Genomic DNA, 18353 nt, shown 5'->3' with positions numbered 1-18353 from the left:
TCTCTCTCTCTCTCTCTCTCTCTCTCTCTCTCTCTCTCTCTCTCTCTCCCTCTACCTTTCCCTCTCCCTCTCCCTCTCTCTCTCTCTCTCTCAACAAATAAAACTTTAAAAAATGAATAAGTGTTGGGTAGAATTCACCTGTGAAGCCATCTGATCCTTGGACTTTTGTTTTTGGGAGTTTTTTGATTACTAACTCAACTTATTTGCTGGTTATTGGTCTGTTCAAATGTTCTATTTCTTCCTGTTTCAGTTTTGGTAGTTTATATGTATCTAGGAATTTATCCATTTCTTCCAGGTTGTCCAGTTCGTGGGCATATAGTTTTGCATAATATTCTCTTAGAATTGTTAGTATTTCTGTGATTGATGTGTATTGGTGATTATTTCTCCTTTCTCAATTGTGATTTTATTTATTTGAGTCCTTTCTCTTTTTTTCTTGGTAAGTCTGACTAGAGGTTTATCAATTTTATTGATTTTTCTCAAAGAACAAGTTCTTAGTTTCATTGATTAGTTCTGTTGTGTTTTTTTAGTTTCTATATCATTTATTTCTGTTCTAATCTTTATTATGTCCTTCCTTCTGCTGGTTTTAAGTTTTGCTTGTGGTTCTTTTTCTAGCTCCTTTAGGCATAAGGTTAGGTTATTTGTGGCTGCCCTTTTTCACTTGATGATTGGAACCCTTACATACTGCTGGTGGGAATATAAAATGGTTTCTGGAAAATAAAAAATGGTTTCTGGAATATAAAAATGGTTTCTGGAAAATTTTTACAAATCATATTTCTGGTGAGGGACCTGCATCCAGAATAAATAAACAACTCCTACAACAACAATAACAAGACAGCCCAATTTAAAGACAAGCAAAGTTTCCAAATAGCCATTTCTCCAAGGAAGATATACAAATGGTCAATAAGCACATAAAGAGATGTTCATCGTCATTAATCATCAAGGAAATGCATATCAAAACTACAGTGAGATACCACTTCACACTCACTAGGATAGTGGCTATAATAATAATAAAGATAGTAACAAGTGCTAGCAAGGATGTGGAAAAATTGGAACCCCTACATACTGCTGGTGGAAATATAAAATGGTGCAGCTACTTTGGAAAATAGCATCATTTCCTCAAAAGTTTCCATATAGAACTACAATATGATGCAATAATTTCAATTCTAGGTAAATACCCAAAGGAAATGAAAATACGCATCCACATAAAAACTTGTACACAATATTCATAACAGTCAAAAGGCATAAACCACCCAAATGTCCTCCAAGGAATGTCTGTGCTGAGCAATGAGTAAATAAAGTGGCCAGTGAAGTGTATGACACCACTCAACCACCAGAATGAGGCTAGAACATTCATTGCCACATTGTGATATGTGATTAAGTGAAAGAAACAGGTTATAAAACATTACGATTCTTTTAAAAAATATGTGTGGAAAATCATCCGGAAAGGTGTGTATCAAGGTGTACAGTATTCATCTTTGGATGTCGTGATTGTATAGTTTTTATTTTTATTTTTCTATCTCTTTTTTTTAAATGATGGATACGTATTATTCTTATAATAAAATATCCTCAACATTTTTAAAAGCTTAGCTGGATAAGAAAATGCCTTCCACACTGGCACATGAGTTTGACTAATTATCCTTATTATTTGGACTTTCCAAAATCTTCTGCGGGTAGGTGTGAGACCACAGTTGAGCCTGTTTCAACAGGAGAACGGCCCGAGGCCGTGGCACTCAGTTCCGTATAGACTACCAGTTGGGAGGGGAAGGAGTGAAAGGTATGACGATGTATAGGCATTTAATGCCAATCTATACAACTTGCTTCAGTTTGCAGAGCATTTTAGACATCTTCTTGGGTTCTCACAACAACCCTATTGGACACCAGTGTTGAGATGAGGAAACCAAGGTTCAGAGATGTTTTGTTCTTGCCCAGGGTTGTGTGGCCTCATCACTAACAATGCTCAAACTATGGTTGGGGTTTTCTACTCCTGCTGCAGCACTTGTAACTGACTATCCTGCCTCTCATCTTGAGTCCCTCTTTTTTTTTTTTTTAATATTTTTAATGTTTATTTATTTTTGAGAGAGAGAGAGAGAGAGAGAGAGAGAGAGTGTGTGTGTGTGTGTGTGTGTGTGTGTGTGTGTGAGCAGGAGAGGGGCAGAGAGAGAGGGAGACACAGAATCTGAAGCAAGCTCCAGGCTCCATGCTGTCAGCACAGAGCCCAATGTGGGGCTTGAACCCCCAACCGTGAGATCATGACCTGAGCCAAAGTGAGACACTTAACTGACTGAGCCACCTAGGCAGTCCCTGTGTCCCTCTTTGTATAAAATTTTCTCCAAGAGTCTGGTATTTGAAAGATCACTTTCTGATACCTGAAAAAGTGACGTGGTGTTAACCTGGGGTGATAGGCTGTGCTTTTGGCTAAGAGATTAGTAGGTTAATGATAAAAAGGAAGAGCAAATTGTCCCTGTTCTCCACCATTACAAACTCTCAAATACTTTTCTTTAGTGTTCTATCTTGGGAAAGGAAAAATTGTATTGTATGAGTTCACTTATGCCTTGTTATTGTTTACTTTTCTATGTATTTTTTTGCATTTGTAAGCTTGATTACTAAGCTTTGAATTTTGCTTTCCTTTAAAACTTTTGCTCAGACGAAATCATCTTGTATTACAAATACTTTGTATTTGCTTCATTACCCTTCCATGATTTTTACAGCAGCCTTGGAAACAAAAAATCCATTCTTTATTTCCTTGGCACATGTTTCATCACCTATGAACATGAGAAAGGAAGAAGGTGATTTTTTCCCCCTTTGCTCAGATATCTGTGGCATTGTTGGAGTTCTCAAGGTTAAATTAGATGGAAAAAATCTGAAGTCATTTTGGAAGTATGTAGCTTTCTCTGGATTCTAGACCTGACTTTGGCAAACTTCTTCTGTAAAGGCCCACACAGTAAATATTTCAGGCTTTTTGGTATCCACTGCATTGCAGCTACTCAGCTCCACCATTATAGTGCTACAGCAGCCATGGGCAATGTGTAAACAAGTGGGTGTGGCTGTGTGCCAATAAAACTTTATTTACAAAAAAAGACAGTGAGCAGATTTGGTGCACAGGCCACAGTTTGCTGCCTCCTGTTTTCAGTTGTCTACCAGGAATCTCATTTTTGGGCTAAGTGATTTGTTATCAGCCATATGTTTCAAAGCCTTGTTCTGTCACCAAAGATGCAAGTGGGCTTTCTCTTCAAAAACAAACTATGATACTTACAATGCTAATTATTGCTCACTACATCCAAAGTTCAGTAAGAGTCAGAAGACAAGCCCAGTATTACTAGGTCGCCTACTAATCTCTTCCTTTCTAAGATTAAGAGTTGCTGCAAGCTGGAACCTGGACCCGACTTGGTCCAGGAACATATCCCTGACCATCTCCTGTGTTTCAACTTCTTCCCATTTGTAGAACACATCCAAGTTCATAAACTATTCCATCAGCATTTTATTTCACTGTTGCCATCGGAAGCGTAGATCTGAGCAGCATCTTCTATCAATCAATTTCTTTGAAATTTATTACAGAGCAAAAATAGTTGTGCAAAATGTCCAGTAACTGAGTTAAAAACAAGACCTATATATTTGTGTGTGTGTGTGTGTGTGTGCGCACGCGCGCGTGTGTGTGTGTGTGTGTGTGTGTGTGTGGTTTCCTAGTCACGTGCTCATATTATGTCTCAGTTTACCCATGGGCAGCTGGGAATTATAAGGCCTTTTTGTAGTAAAGATGCTAGGGTAAAGGGTAATGTAGAAAGGGTTGGTGCCTTTCATAATGAATCTTATATGTAAAATTTTTCCATGCATGAAGAAAGTGTCTATTTCTTAGCAAATATTTTAGAGAAGGTTGTTTTTAAATGTCTACTATTGTGTTTGCTAAACAAAATAGACAGATATATATTTTTTACGTGACAGAGTTTTATCCCAAGAAGCTAAAGAATCTTTTCCCAATACCACCTTTACTTACAATTTTTTGATTAACATTTTTCTGATGTAAGTACAATATAATTCTGATGTAAATACAATAAATGTAAATACAATAAAATTCTGATGTAATACAATTTAAATTTTTTTTATGTTTCATTTACTTTTAAGACAGAGACAGAGCATGAGTGGGGATGGGGCAGAGAGAGAGGGGGATACAGAACCCGAAGTAGGCTCCAGGCTCCGAGCTGTGAGCGCAGAGCCCGATGCAGGGCTCGAACTCAGGAACCGTGAGATCATGACCTGAGCTGAAGTTGAGATCATGAACTGAGCCAAAGTTGGACGCTTAACCAACTGAGCCACCCAGGCACCCCACAATTTAAAATTTTTTAAATGTTTATTTATTCTTGAGAGAGAGAGAGAAAGAGAGACAGACAGACAGATCATGATCAGGGGATGGGCAGAGAGAGAGACACACACATAGAATCTGAAGCAAGCTCCAGGCTCTGAGCTATTAGCCCAGAGCCCAACGCAGGGCTCGAACTCATGAACCTCAAGATCATGACCTGAGCCTAAGTCAGACACTGAACTAAGTCATCCAGGCACCCCAGTAATACAATTTTATAGAAGATAATTTGGGAAATTTAGAAAGCATAAACAAGACAGGTAAAATCACTCACAACCAACTCCTTCCAGATAACTGTTGAATGGTAACATTTTAGTGTCCATTTAGATATCTCTTTATGCATATATGTACATATAGATTAGATATAACATTTTCACCTGGATAGGATATTATAGAAAGCATTTTTTGTATTCTGCCTTTTATACTTATACTTTTATACTTCTATGTTGGTAAATATGGATAAACGTTAACTTTAACGGCTATGTGGCATTCTGCAGTATAGATATGCTTACTGTAATCTGCTTGAATGATCTCCTATTGGTATATTTTAAGTGCTTTGTACTTTTCCACTATTACAAAGAGTGCTTAGGTAAACATTCTTATACATATTTTCTTGCCCTGCCAGCGTATCTCTTCAAGATAAACTACTAAAAGTGCAATTAGCAGAAATATGTGTGTGCTTTTATATACATACATATATATATATATATATATATATATATATAATTTTGATATAGAGATGTTTATGCTCAAATTATATTCTTTCTAACAGTTAAAGAGAGTGCTTTATACCCTCACCAATACTGGAAAATTTCTGTAATTTCTCAACAGATCAGTTATCAGCATCTTGGCATCCTTTATGGTTGTTATTATTGTTTTGTTAAGTATTTTATGATTTTATAGCCAAGTCATGGAAAGAGCCCAAATATCCGTCAACTGATGAATGGATAAAGAAAATATGATTTGTATATACAATGGAATACTGCTTGGCAATGAGAAAGAATGAAATCCTCTCATTGCAGTGATGTAGATGGAACTGGAGGGTATTATGCTAAGTGAAATAAGTCACTCAGAGAAAGACAGATATCAAATGTTTTCACTTATATGTGGAATTTGAGAAACTTAACAGAAGATCATTAGGGGAGGAGAAGGGGAAAAAATAGTGTCAAACAGAGAAGGAGTCAAACCATAAGAGACTCTTAAATGCAGAGAACAAACTGAGGGTTGATGGTGAGGTACAGGAGAGAGGGAAAAATGGGAGATGGGCATTGAGGAGGGCACTTGTTGGGATGAGCCCTGAGTGTTGTATGTAAGCGATGAATCATGGGAATCTACTCCTGAAGCCAAGAGCACACTGTATACGCTGTATGTTAGCTAACTTGACAACAAATTTTTTTTAAGTATTTTATGTTTTTTAAACCAACACCTGCATGGCACCTACTATATGTCAGAGACCATTCTGGGCATTTTTATGAGTGTTGACTAATTTAATCTTCATTATAGCCCAGTAAAGGAGGCATTGTTATTATTCTTAACTTAGAGATGAGGAAGAGGTAAAGCAACTGGAAATTCACACATCTAATAGGTAGTAGAGCCAGGATCTGAAACTTCTTGGTTATTCTGAAGTCCATCCTCCTGACCACTATGCCCTGCGGGCTCCTGGGAAAAACAGAAACTTAGCTGGCTAGGAAATGAACCTGACAACAGGGGTCAGAGAGCCAAATCCTAACCACCAGATCGCTTTTTTCCCACCTATGTGTCTTCTATTTCATTATTTAAAAATGATGTCTCTGATGACTTTTTAGGATGTATCAAAGTCAGAAGAAATCAAAAGAAGCCCTGCCCCACTATCAAGAGGCTTTAGAATACACTGAGATCAGTCGAGGTGAAAAAAGTCTTGAATGTGTACCAATATTGAAGGAATTGGCAGGTGTAGAGCGAGCCCTGGGAGTTCATGACGCATCCATCAACCATTTTCTACAGGTAAGCCAGAACATGGCCACCAAAGCTCTTCTGGACTCAGTGCTTCTCATAGACACAAGTGGAACAGCAGCTCTAAGAATGCCTGGTTTTGTTATTTGCTCTGGATATGTAGAACACTTGTCCTGGAGTAAATGTTCAACAAACATCTTCATATAGATGACCAAGTGGATGAGTGTGGGACAGTGGTCCACTGTTACCAGGTCCTCAAACAGCCTAAGACTCCCTGAAGATGGCTTTTCTCTTATTAGGGGCATAAGTCAAGTCTTATTTCCTGAAGTTCTTTATCCTTTCATGTTTATCTATTTAGAGCTTATGTTATCAAGCTGATGAGGGTTTTTTTCTACTGTACTCTAAAATATTCATCTGAAGCTGCTTGGAGTTGTCATTTATTAGCTGCTGATATACTTTGTCGTCATAGGATTCCTGTGTGAGTGTGTCAATCGGGGTTCTACAGAGAAACAGAACCAATAGGATACATACATAGAAAGAAATAAAGAAATTGATTTTAGAGAATTGGCTGACACAGTTGTGGGGGCTGACAAGTCCAAAATCCATAAGGTAGGCAGGCTGACTGAAAACTCAGGCAGGATCTCTGTTATAGTCTTGAGGCAGAATTCCTTCTTCTCTGTCACTTATATGTGGAATTTAAGAAACAAAACAGATGAACATATTGGGGGAGGTGGAAAGAAAAGAGAGGGAAATAAACCATAAAAGTCTTTTTTAATTTTTATTTTTTGAGAGAAAGAGAGCGCACATGCACCCATGTGAGCAAGCAGGGGGAGGGCAGAGAGAGAGAGAGAGAGAGAGAGAGAGAGAGAATCTTAAACAGACTCCATGCCCAGCACAGAGCCTGGAGTGGGGCTCAATCTCACGACCATGAGATCATGACGTGAGCCGAAATCAAGAGTTGGACGCTAAACTTATTGAGTCACCCAAGCAACTGAAAGAGACTCTTAAAGAGATTTCAGAACAAACTGAAGGTTGATGGAGGGAGGTGGATGGGAGATGCGCTTGATGGGTGATGGGCATTAAAGAGGGCACTAGTTATGATGAGCACTGGGTGTTATATGTAAGTGATGAATCACTGAATTCTACTCCTGAAACCAATATTGCAGTGTATGTTAATTAAGTAGAATTTAAATAAAAATTTGAAAAGAAAAATAGAAGAATTCCTTCATCTCCAGGAAACCCCGGCATTTTGCTCTTTAGGCATTCTACTGATTGTATAAGGCCCATTCACATCGTTGAGGGCAATCTCCTTTACTCCAAGTCCAATGTAAATGTTAAAAATACATTCACAGCAACATCTAGACTGGTGTTTGACTTAAAAACTGGGCACCATGGCCTAGCCAAGTTGACACATAAAATTAACCATCACAATGAGTTTGATGTTTTTATATTCATCATCTCCTAAAAGCCCATGTTAAATTGTTTTCCCAGAATTTTTCCCTATTAAAGTTTTAAAATATAGACCGAACTCATTCTTGTTATTTCAAATGAGATGCAACAATCTGGGACTAAGAGTTCCATATTGTTATTTCCTTTTTAAGTTTGACCATTTATAGCCCTTACACAGTTTATTAGAATGTCCCATTCTGTCACTCTATCTGGATTTTCTCTCTTAATTACTGTCACCCTGTGACATATTTTTATTTCCCATTTATAGATAAGGAAGTCAAGAATTAGAAAGGTTGAGGGATATGCCCAGGCATACCCTCCGTGCCTATAAATGGCATAACCCAGATTCAAACCCAGTATTTTTTAGAAAGATTGTTCTGGCTGGTATGTAGGAGAATGGATCAAGGAAGATGTGCCAAGAACATAGGTAGACCAGTTAGGAGACTATCAAAGTAGCAAAGGCGGAAGTTGATGGCACCTTGGACACGGACGATGATAGTAAGGATGCAGAGAAGCAGATGGTTTGACAACGATGTAGGAGACCTAATTGATGAGATATGGAGATTGATTGGATGTGGAGAAAAGAAGGAATAGGGAAGAATCAATGATGACTCCTGAGTTTCCAGTCTGAACAACTGTGTGGATGTTTGTGCCAGTTACAGTGGGGGAGCAGGAGTGACAGGTGATGGAGAGATGGTGAGCTCAGGTTTCAATGGCGAGTCTGAGGTGCCCGCGAGGCATATAGGTGGAAATGCCATCTAGTCAATTAGATAATCAGGACTAGAGCTCAGAAAATGGGTCAGGAAGTCATCTACTTGTATGCAGTAATTGCCTTGGGAAAGGATGAGATCACCCTGGGAGTGAGGGGGTTATTGAGTGAGAAGAGACAAGGACATGACAGAGCCTTGAGTAACTTCAGTGTTCATTGGTCAAGTCAAGAAAGATAACCTGGCAAAGAAAGCAAAGACGAATTTGGCAGAAAAAAACATGAGGAAAAGTGAAAGCTGTATTTTCTGTGTCTTTTAATACCATGTGCTATTGTGAAGGACATAGAGCTGTTGGGAGAATAAATGAGTTAATATTCATAAAGTGCTTAGCACAGTGCCTGATATATAGTGCTACACAAGATTTTTAACATTTCTCTCTTTGCTTTCCTTTCCTTTGTTATCTTTTTCTTTCTCTGATGACTTTGTCGAGGGAAACAGGGCAATGATGAGGCAGAACTCAGATTGTATGGTGAGTGAGATGTGAGGCAGCAAAGGTAATAAACATAGGTCCCTGTTTCCCAAAGTACTGAGAGGTGAGGAAGGCCGGCCCAGGCAGAGGGAAGAGTGTGTGCAAAGGTCTGAAGGTGAGATGTAGCTCGACGTTCAGGGAACTACAAGAAATCCCCTGTGCCTGGGCAGTGGGAATGGTGAAGGTGGTCAATGGGTGTCTTCAAGCAGGATGTTGAAAGTCATGCTGAGGAATTTGAGCTTCACCCTAAAGGCAGTTCAGTGTTTCCAAGCAGATAGATTGACATCATGAGATTATCATTCTAGAAGGGTCACTATGTGGTATGCAGAGTGGACTGGATGGGAGAGAGAGAAGCAGGGAGGTCACTCAGGAGATGGCAGCAGCAGGCTAGGTAGGGGGTGATGACACCTCGACTCAGGTAGTGACATGGAAATAAAGAACGTGGACAGACTTGAGAGATGCTTGGAGAGTAGAAACAATGGGTGTGGGAGTGGGGGAGTGAAGGAGGTGGAGCAGTCTAGTGTTATGCCGGGTTTCTAGCTAAGGTCACTGTGCTGCTGGTGGGCCCATTTACTGAGTGCAGGAACACTCAATGGGCATGCCATTTTTTGTTGGTAACAATAATCCTGAATATTCTTTTTTGTTGTTGTTGTTAATTTATTTTGAGAGGGAGAACTTGAGCAGGGGAGGGGCAGAGAGAAAGGGAGAGACAGAGAGAATCCCAAGCAGGCTCCGCACTGTCAACGCAGAGTCAACTTGGGGCTTGAACCCATGAACCTTGAGATCATGACCTAAGCCCAAACCAAGAGTTGGATGCTGGACTGACTGAGCCACCCAGGTGCCCCTATTCTGAATATTCTTAGACAAAATGTTTTTTTCTTTGATTATTTGCTGGTATAAAGTTCCAGAAATGAAACCACTAGGAGAAAAGATGTGAATATTTTATAGTTCTTGCTTCAGATTGACATTCTGAGGTTATGTTGATTTACCTCACCACCAAAAGTGGGTTTTGCTTTGTTCTTTGTTGAACCAGTTTCACAGCAACCTTGCCAACTCTTTTACACTATTCTACTCCCACATTGTAGAAGAGAGGCTCAAATTTAATTTAAAATGTTTTTCTTAATTCAGTTTTCCTAAATGTTTCCTGATTATATCCAGATCTGCCCTTAAAATCTCAGTGCAGTCTTTGCTATACCAGCTTCTAAAGTTCAAAGACATCAAGTAATAATAGGCTCAGAGTCCCCCAGCAAGGGTCATTACCAGTAACAAAATTCACTGGAATGAAAGGTGGCTTCTAAGACCTAACAGTATTCAATGCCAAAAACTTGAGTTTGGCATTTTCCAACTGTGTTCCATAGGATACTAGCACCTTACAAGAATTCATAGAAATTCATAGGTCTTCCTAGAAAAGATGTCTGTGGTTAAATAAATTTGAGAACTATTAAGTTAAAATTAAACAGATGTCCCTAAGACATGGCTTTACATACAGTGCATTAAAAATCTTAATGTGGATTGTAAATGCAAATGAGGGTCAAATACATCTGTGACACACTAGTGTTGCCTGGGCCATAGTTTAGGAAACACTGGCTGAAAGAAATTGGAATTTCTAAAGGCAGGGATCATCAAAGGGATTCAAATGTAAGTGCTACTTTCCAGTGTATTAGGTCTTCCCACTCCTGGGAACCCTTAGTACTATGTGAAGGGAAAATGGATTAGGTAATGCCTCTTGTCTGTAGGGCCCAGATTCACCATTTTAAAGTACTTTGTCATATTCATTCTATCTATTTATATAGACATACACACACACAGACACGTACATATATGCACAGAGTGGTAACTATTTACATTTTGTAATCATCTGAAAGTATTTGAATATACCATGTCCTTTTATCCCTGAGTACTTAACAAGGGTATTCTCTTATGTAATCGCAGTACAGTTATCAAATTCAGGAATGTTCATGTTGGTACAGGCCATATTCTATTTTGTCAGTTGTCCCAATACGGCCCCTTATGTTTTTGTATTCATTTAGTTGTTATGCGTCTGGTCTTTAATCTAGAATGGTTTCTCAGCTTGTCTTTGTCTCCTTTGACATTGAAATTTTTGAAGACTATAGGCCAGTCATTTGTACCTTAGTTTGGGTTCATCTGATATTTTCTTGTGACTAAATTTGACAATGCATGCCCTGCTAGGATACTATAAAAGGATATTGTATTTCTTAGGGTATTGCCTCAGGAGGCACATGATGTCTACCTGTCCTTCATTAGTGACATTAAATTCATCACCTTATCACAGTGATTCTTCCCTGTATAATAACTATTTTTCTCCTTGCAGCCAATAAGCATTCTGCAGAGAGGCATTTTTAAGACCATGTAAATATCCCACTCCTTTGCAAATTTTCTCTACACTTAGCATTGATGAATCTCTCCCAAACCAGTCTTTACTGTGGTAGTTGCAGATTCATGACTTTCCATTCGTTTATCAGTTGACATTCTCCTGTTACGAATGTCCCTTCCTCCTCCCACCAAGTTATTTACTTGTTGCGTGTGTGTTCGCTTTTTTCACTTAACACCGTATCTTGGAAATCACTTTATAGCAGTTCATTCATTTGTGCAAAAATATAATATCCCGTTTTAGGCACCTAGTGTGTTTTGCTCAAATAGTTTTCTGTTTGGACATTTAGATAATTTCCTATATTTTGTAATTATAAGTAATGTTGTAATGAATAATCTTACACACACATTTTTTTATATTGTTGCAGTCGTATCTTCAGGGTAAATTCCTAGAAGTGGGACTGCTCAGTCAGAGGGAGCAAACGTGTTGATAGTTTTACGGGATATTGCCTTTCATTGGGCTTCTACTATTTCTGCTCCTGCCAGCAATGTCTGAGTGCGTTTGTTTCCTGACAGCCTCTTCCAAAGGAGAGTATTGTCAAGACTTTGAATTACTTCCTATCAAGTAGGTGAGAAGGGACATCTCAGTATAGGTTTAATCTGCAAAATGGAATTAAATATTATTTCATAGGTTCAATGGATCTTCTTAATACATTTTTTGTGAATTTTCTTTTCATACCATTTGTCTACTTTTTAATAGAATTTTTATTCTAGTTTATTTTATTCAGTTTCCCTTAACTGTTAAAAGTCTTTACATACCCCACGTATCGCCCTTTAATCTGTGACATATATTAGAAGTCTTTTCACCCAATTTGTCACTCGTGTTTTATTTTGTTCATAGTGTTTCTATTGAGATGTCATACACCATGAAGGTCACCCTTTTAAGGTGCGCAATTTAGTGGTTTTATTATATTCATAGAGTTGTGTAAGCATTACCGCTAATTGCAGAACATTTCTTTTTTTTTTTTTTTAAGTTTATTTATTTTGAGAGAGAGAAAGAGAGAGAGCACAAGTGGGGAAAGGGCAGAGAGAAGGAGAGACAGAATCCCAAGCTGGATCTGCATCATCAGCGCAGAGCCCAAGGCAGGGCTTGAACTCAGGAACCACGAGATCATGACCTGAGCTGAGATCAAGAGTCAGACACTTAACCAACTGCGCCACCCAGACACCGCAGCAGAATATTTTGATCACCTCAAAAGAAACCTGCATTCATTGGGAGTTACTCTCCTTATTTCTTCTGTCCCTCATCCCCTGGCAACAACCAATCTCCATTGTATCTCTATGGATTAGGCTATTATAGACATTTCCTATAAATAGAATCCTATAATATATGGCCTTTTGTGTCTGACTTCTTTAATCTGATATGTCGCTTTCAAAGTTCATCCGTGCTTAGCAGATATGAGTAGTTCATTCCCTTTTAATGGCTGAATAGTATTTTGTTATACAGGTAGACCACATTTGTTTATCTCTTCATCAGCTGATGGATGTTTGGGTTGTTTCCACTCTATGGAGGTAATGAACAATGCTTCTATGAACATTCATGTGCAAGTTTTTATATGGATATATGTTTTCAGTTCTCTTGGCTATAAGACTAGGAGTGGAATTTCTGGGTTCTACGGTACCCAATATTTAACTTTCCAAGGAACCACCAAGCTGTTTTCCAAAGCAGCCTCAGCCTCTTGCTATTCCCACTAGCAATGCATGAGGATTCTATTTTCTTCACATCCTCACCAACACTCGTTATTATGTCTTTTTTATTTCAACCATCTTGGTAACTGTGGAGTAATATCTCACCATGCTTTTGATTTGAATTTCTCTGATGACTCATGATATTCTGCATCTGTTTATAGGTATGTGGCTATTTGTACTTCTTCTCTGGAGAAATGTCTATTCAAATCCTTTGCCCATTTTTTATAGGGTTATTTGTCTTTTTATTGTTGACTTACAAGAGTCCTTCATACTGGATACTAGATATCAGATGCATGATGTGTAAATATTTTCTCCTGTTCTGTGTGTTGTCTTGTCACTTTCTTGATTGCATCCTCTGAAGCACAAAGATTTTTAGTTTCAGTGAAGTCTGATTTATCCTTTTTTTCTTTTGGTCTCACGTCTAAGAAACCATTGCCTAGTCCAAGTTCATGAAGGCTTGTATCTGTTTCCTTTTAAGAGTTTTATAGTTTTAGTTTTTACATTTAGGTCTTTGATCCATTTTGAGTTAATTTTTTATAGGATATAAAATAGGGCTCTGTCTTCATTCTTTTGCATGTGAATATCTAGTTGTCCTAGTACCATTTATTAAAAGGGTCATCTTGTCACCATTCAATTATCTTGGTACCCATGTCAAACTCAATTGATCATAAATGTAAAGGTTTATTTCTGGATTTTTTTTTTTCTATTCCATTGACCTCTATGTCTATCCTTATGGTAGCACCACACTCCCAATTACTGTTGTTTTGTAGTAAGCTTGTGGATACTATGAATAATGCAACTATGCACATTCATCTACAAGTTTTATGGTAAGTTTTGAAATCCATAAGTATGACATCTCCAACTCTTACATTTTTCCAAGATTGTTTTGACTATTCTGGCTTCCTTACATTTGTATATGAATTTTAGGATAAGTTTATCAATTTCTGGGAAAAAAAACAGATGGTATTTTGATAGAGAGAGCACTGAATCTGTATTTCAAGTGGGAAGTGTTGACATCTTCACAATATTAAGGCTTTCAATACATGAACATAGGATATCTCTATTTACTTAGTTCTTTCCTAGTTTCTTTCAACCATATTTTGCAGTATAAGTTTTATAATTCTTTTGGGAGCTTTATTCCCAAGTATTTTGTTCATTTTGATGCTCTTAGAAACAGAAGTGTTTTCTAAATTTCCTTTCCCTACTGTTCATTGCTAGCATGTAGAAATACAAATAGGATGTTGACTTTGCATGGTACGGCCATGCTGATCTCATTTATTAGCTGTAATATATTTTTGTGGATTCATAATGCTTTTTTGCCATGCAAAAGCTTTCTTAATGCTTTAACGTTTTCAACCTTTCCTTTCATTACATTTGGATTTTGAATCTAAATTAGAAGGAGTGCTCTGTATTGGAGTTCTAGAGTACTTCACTCATTTTTATAATACTCGTAAAGTTTAATAGGTGACTTTTATTGTTGTTTATTCTTGAGGTTAATAAAGATTAGAGAGTGTTTAAATAAATACTTACCAATCATTATTAAAGAGATAGCTTTGTGAAGTTGAAATAGCACTGGATGTGAAGTCAGAAAATCTGAGTGGGAGTCCCAATTCTTCTGTTTGCCAGCTGTTTGATTATACAAGTCATTTAACCTCTCAAAAGAAGAAAGAAAAAACCCAATCCTACAAAAGATCCTATCCACTTCACAGAACTGCTCAAAGGTTCAAAATAGAAAGTGCTTTGTGAACCATTAGGCATGATGCCAATGTAAGCTACTTTTATTTATTAATGGTAATTATCAAACATTTATCAAGGCTCCTCATTTCTTTAAGAGCTTTACCTAGACACAGAAAGGTACAGTGTGGCTGCAGCTCTCCAGGGGAGCCCTGGCCTAAAAGCCATTTATTATGTACACAAAGAAAAGGGGTTTTGTTATTTTCCCTCTAGTTTTTCACTGTTCATTCCTTTGGAGTGAGAGAAACGCCCAGAAAGAAAAGACCTTTTATTTTCTGTAGAGTGTCGACAAGTTCCAAAGTATTTTAGGAACTAACCCATTAGAGTGGAGAAAATTAGCAAGCCTCACAGAGCCACCACACTGGGAAGGCAGTGGTCCCAGGGACTGGCGAACTAGCCGTTCTAGGCACCCTGCCTCAGGGGTCTGTGAGAAACCATGCTGGCGTGATTGTTTCTGAAACTACTCATGGCAGATTTTGGCAATAGACCCTTGTTTTCTTACCCAAAAGAAAAATGGCAGGATTTCATTTCAGTGAGAATGTTTGTGGGTGTGTGTTTTCAAGGGGCATAAATTAACACCACTAGCTTCAGTTTTGTTTTCCATCTCTGACAGTTGAATTGCCTTTCTTTTCAAATTTCAGGGCAGCTCTGCCACTCAGTCAGTAGCCCCCAAATTTGGGGGGAAGCTCGATTTACAAAGTATAATGAACTAATTTATCAGTCCCTCTCCCAAAAACTTTGAGGTCAGAAAATCTAGCTTCAGGTTCCTCTGGGCAAGTTATCAGCCTTGGCCAGGCTGACGTGATGGCTCGTAGGTGCTCGCACAGGTCTCCGACCGGGTTCAGACAACACAGCAATTGGCAACGCTTCCGATCAGTTCTGGTTAACTGCTGTGTATTTGCTATAATGCACTATTTGTAATTTTCAAAATCTCTGAAAATACTAACCTTTCATGTTTAAAATTAGAAAAGATGCAGAATGCGATTATGATTCTATGCATCATAAAAGTTTTCTAAGGGTGACATAAATCCAAGAGTTGTACTCTTTCTTTTTAAGTCACTATTTTTTATAAAAATGATAATGAAGGGGCCCCTGGGTGGCTCATTCGGTCGAGCGTGTATGACACTCTTGAATCGGCTCAGGTCATGATCCCAGGGTCGTGAGATTGAGCCCCTAGTTGGGCTCTGCATTGAGCATGGAGCCTGCTTAAAATTCTCTCTCTCCCCCTCTGCCCCTCTCCCCCACTTGTGCTCTCTCTCTCATAAATAATATAAAATAAAATACTCTTTATATTCTAAAAAATCAAGCCATGTAGACAAATACGAAGGAACGAGTTACAAGTTATCCAGGCCTCCCCTCCCAGAAGGAGTTGGTGTTGACATTTGTAGCATCTTCCCTCTGCATATGTACATGTGGCTATAGATAGAGAGACAGGAAGGCAAGAAAGAAAAAAGAAACAAAAATTGATGAATTTGACAGCAAAAAAAAAATTTCTCTGTGACAAAATATCACAGTCAAAAAATAAATAGCAAAGAGAGGAGACATAGAAAGAATTCTTATAAAATGTAGATGAAAAAGTCAACTCAATAGAAATAAGGGCAAAAGACAGGAATGGTCAGCTTACAGAAGAGAAAATACAAATGGCCAATAACAATACAAAAATGATCTTCAGCATCCTTTGTTATTAAAGAAATGCACTTTCACTCAGGAGATGCCATTTTTCACCTAGCTGTGAGCAAAATAAAAAAAGTTTGATGATACCCCATGATGGCAAAGGTACTGGAAAGCAGTCATCCTCATACACCGCTAGAAGGAGTGGGGATTGGCACCACTTTGGGGGAAACCATTTGATATTCCCTCTCCAATTTTATAGGGTAATAGCGAGCCCTTAGAAATTAGAAATGCTCTTAACATCCATCAATAGGAGACCAGTTAGGAGGTTGTGGTGTATCCACGTGATGGAACACCATAGAACCACAGAAAGAATGAGATCAATGTGTATATTCTGACATTAAAGATGCCAAAAGTGCATTATTATTTTTTAAATGGCAGATGTGTATCAGAATGTTTCTTCAGTTGACAACCGGCTAGACCCTACAATGTGCCAGGCACAGTGGTTGGCCCTGGGACGGTGATGGAGGAGCAGCCTAGAGAGTGACAGAGACCTTAGCTGAATAGTCCCACAGATGAATGTAAAATGGCGACCGTGATGTGCACACAGGGAGCAGGACTGGGTGCTGTGAGAGCTCCCAACAGAGCAGCCCGAGGACTGATAGTGAGACACCCCGAAGATTGAGGAGAGGGCAGAGGAGCCATCATGGCAGAGGCCAGAAGGGTGGTGGCAGATGAAGCTGGGCTGGGGGAGGGAAGCAGGGCAGCGTCAGGTTACGATTGCACATGCGTGTCTATGCATGGGTGTGTTTAAGAACATGCCCCTATAGGGGCACCTGGGTGGCTCAGTAGGTTAAGACTCTTGATCTCAACTCAAGTCTTGGTCTCAGGGTTGTGAGTTCAAGCACCACATTAGGCTCCACACTAGGCATGGAGCCTACTTAAAAAACAAAAACAAAAACATGGGCCTATATGTGTGTATATTTGTATAAGCATATCAATATCTCTGGGATACACAGGGAACTTGATAGTGATAACTCCAAGGAGTCAGACGGGATCGGGAGAAGAGGGTGAGGCTTATAGACAGAAGGGAGAGAGGCATTTTAACTTACCACTTAGGATTTTTCAAAATTATATACCGATATTACTCTCACAATCTAAAAATCTAGTTACGTTTTAAGAAAACACACACTTCCAACCAAGAGAGGGTGAAAATTGAAGTTCCCAACATATCTATTTTGGTGCTGACCCTTACAGAGAGTAGGGCCTTTTCTCCCCAGCCCTTCGGAGGAGCTAAAATTGACGACTGGAGAGCTGCCACTGAGGACTCTCTCTGACTATTAAAAGAAACTAGCTTAGTCTGGGGCCCTCAGAACTCGGTTTTGGAATGCCCTCGGCACCCAGGGACTTCCCTTTCATCTACGCCCCCCAGAGAGTCCCAGCAACATCTTTCTCTTAGCCAAGGCGCTCCAGCTGCCCCAGGCCCCTGTGGTGTGGGTGGCCTTGAGAGGCTTCCTTCCTGGCCAGAGACTGGAGAGGAAAGGAAGCGGCAACCCTGGGCTGCAATATGACCCTGTCTTGTACAAGGGCATCAGCCCAAAGCTGAAGATTGCATGGTCTGCTCTGGCAAGGCCAAGAGGGAGAGCTACGTAGCCGCACAGCTGGTCAGTTATAAGAGAAACACAGCAAACTCACACCTCACAGTGACAAGAGGACTTGAGCTTCTGTTGAATTAAAGCACTAATTTGAACCAAAGCAGAAAAACACAGACCCTCGGTAGAAGGCACCTTAACATCTTGCTCCATCCATCAGCCACTGCCCGACTCCCCACTCTGGTGTCCCCGTACAGTTCGTTTTCAGAAGCTGCTTCGAGACCCACGTATCAGTGGCTCACCCTCCACCTAGCCAGCCCATTCAACCTCTGAGCCGAATCTACTACTTAGCAACTATTTCTCTG

General features: G+C 39.2%; 1 protein-coding gene across 7 annotated transcripts in view; it reads left to right on the top strand.

Annotated features, from left to right (window-relative positions):
• TTC23 (tetratricopeptide repeat domain 23) overlaps positions 1 to 18353 on the top strand; it is a 106220-nt gene that overhangs the window by 48126 nt on the left and 39741 nt on the right. For all 7 annotated transcript variants that reach the window (XM_040493776.1, XM_040493779.1, XM_040493778.1 and 4 more), the window contains exon 6: positions 6160 to 6337. In XM_040493776.1, coding sequence (XP_040349710.1) covers positions 6160 to 6337 — 178 coding nt within the window. The remainder of the gene's footprint in view (positions 1 to 6159; positions 6338 to 18353) is intronic.

The sequence above is a fragment of the Herpailurus yagouaroundi genome, unplaced genomic scaffold (genome assembly GCF_014898765.1).
Source record: "Herpailurus yagouaroundi ecotype Mexico unplaced genomic scaffold, PumYag 185, whole genome shotgun sequence".
NCBI classification, from domain to species: Eukaryota; Metazoa; Chordata; class Mammalia; order Carnivora; family Felidae; genus Herpailurus; species Herpailurus yagouaroundi.
The sequence above is the reverse complement of the archived record's forward strand: the minus strand, read 5'-3'. Positions and strand labels throughout refer to the sequence as shown.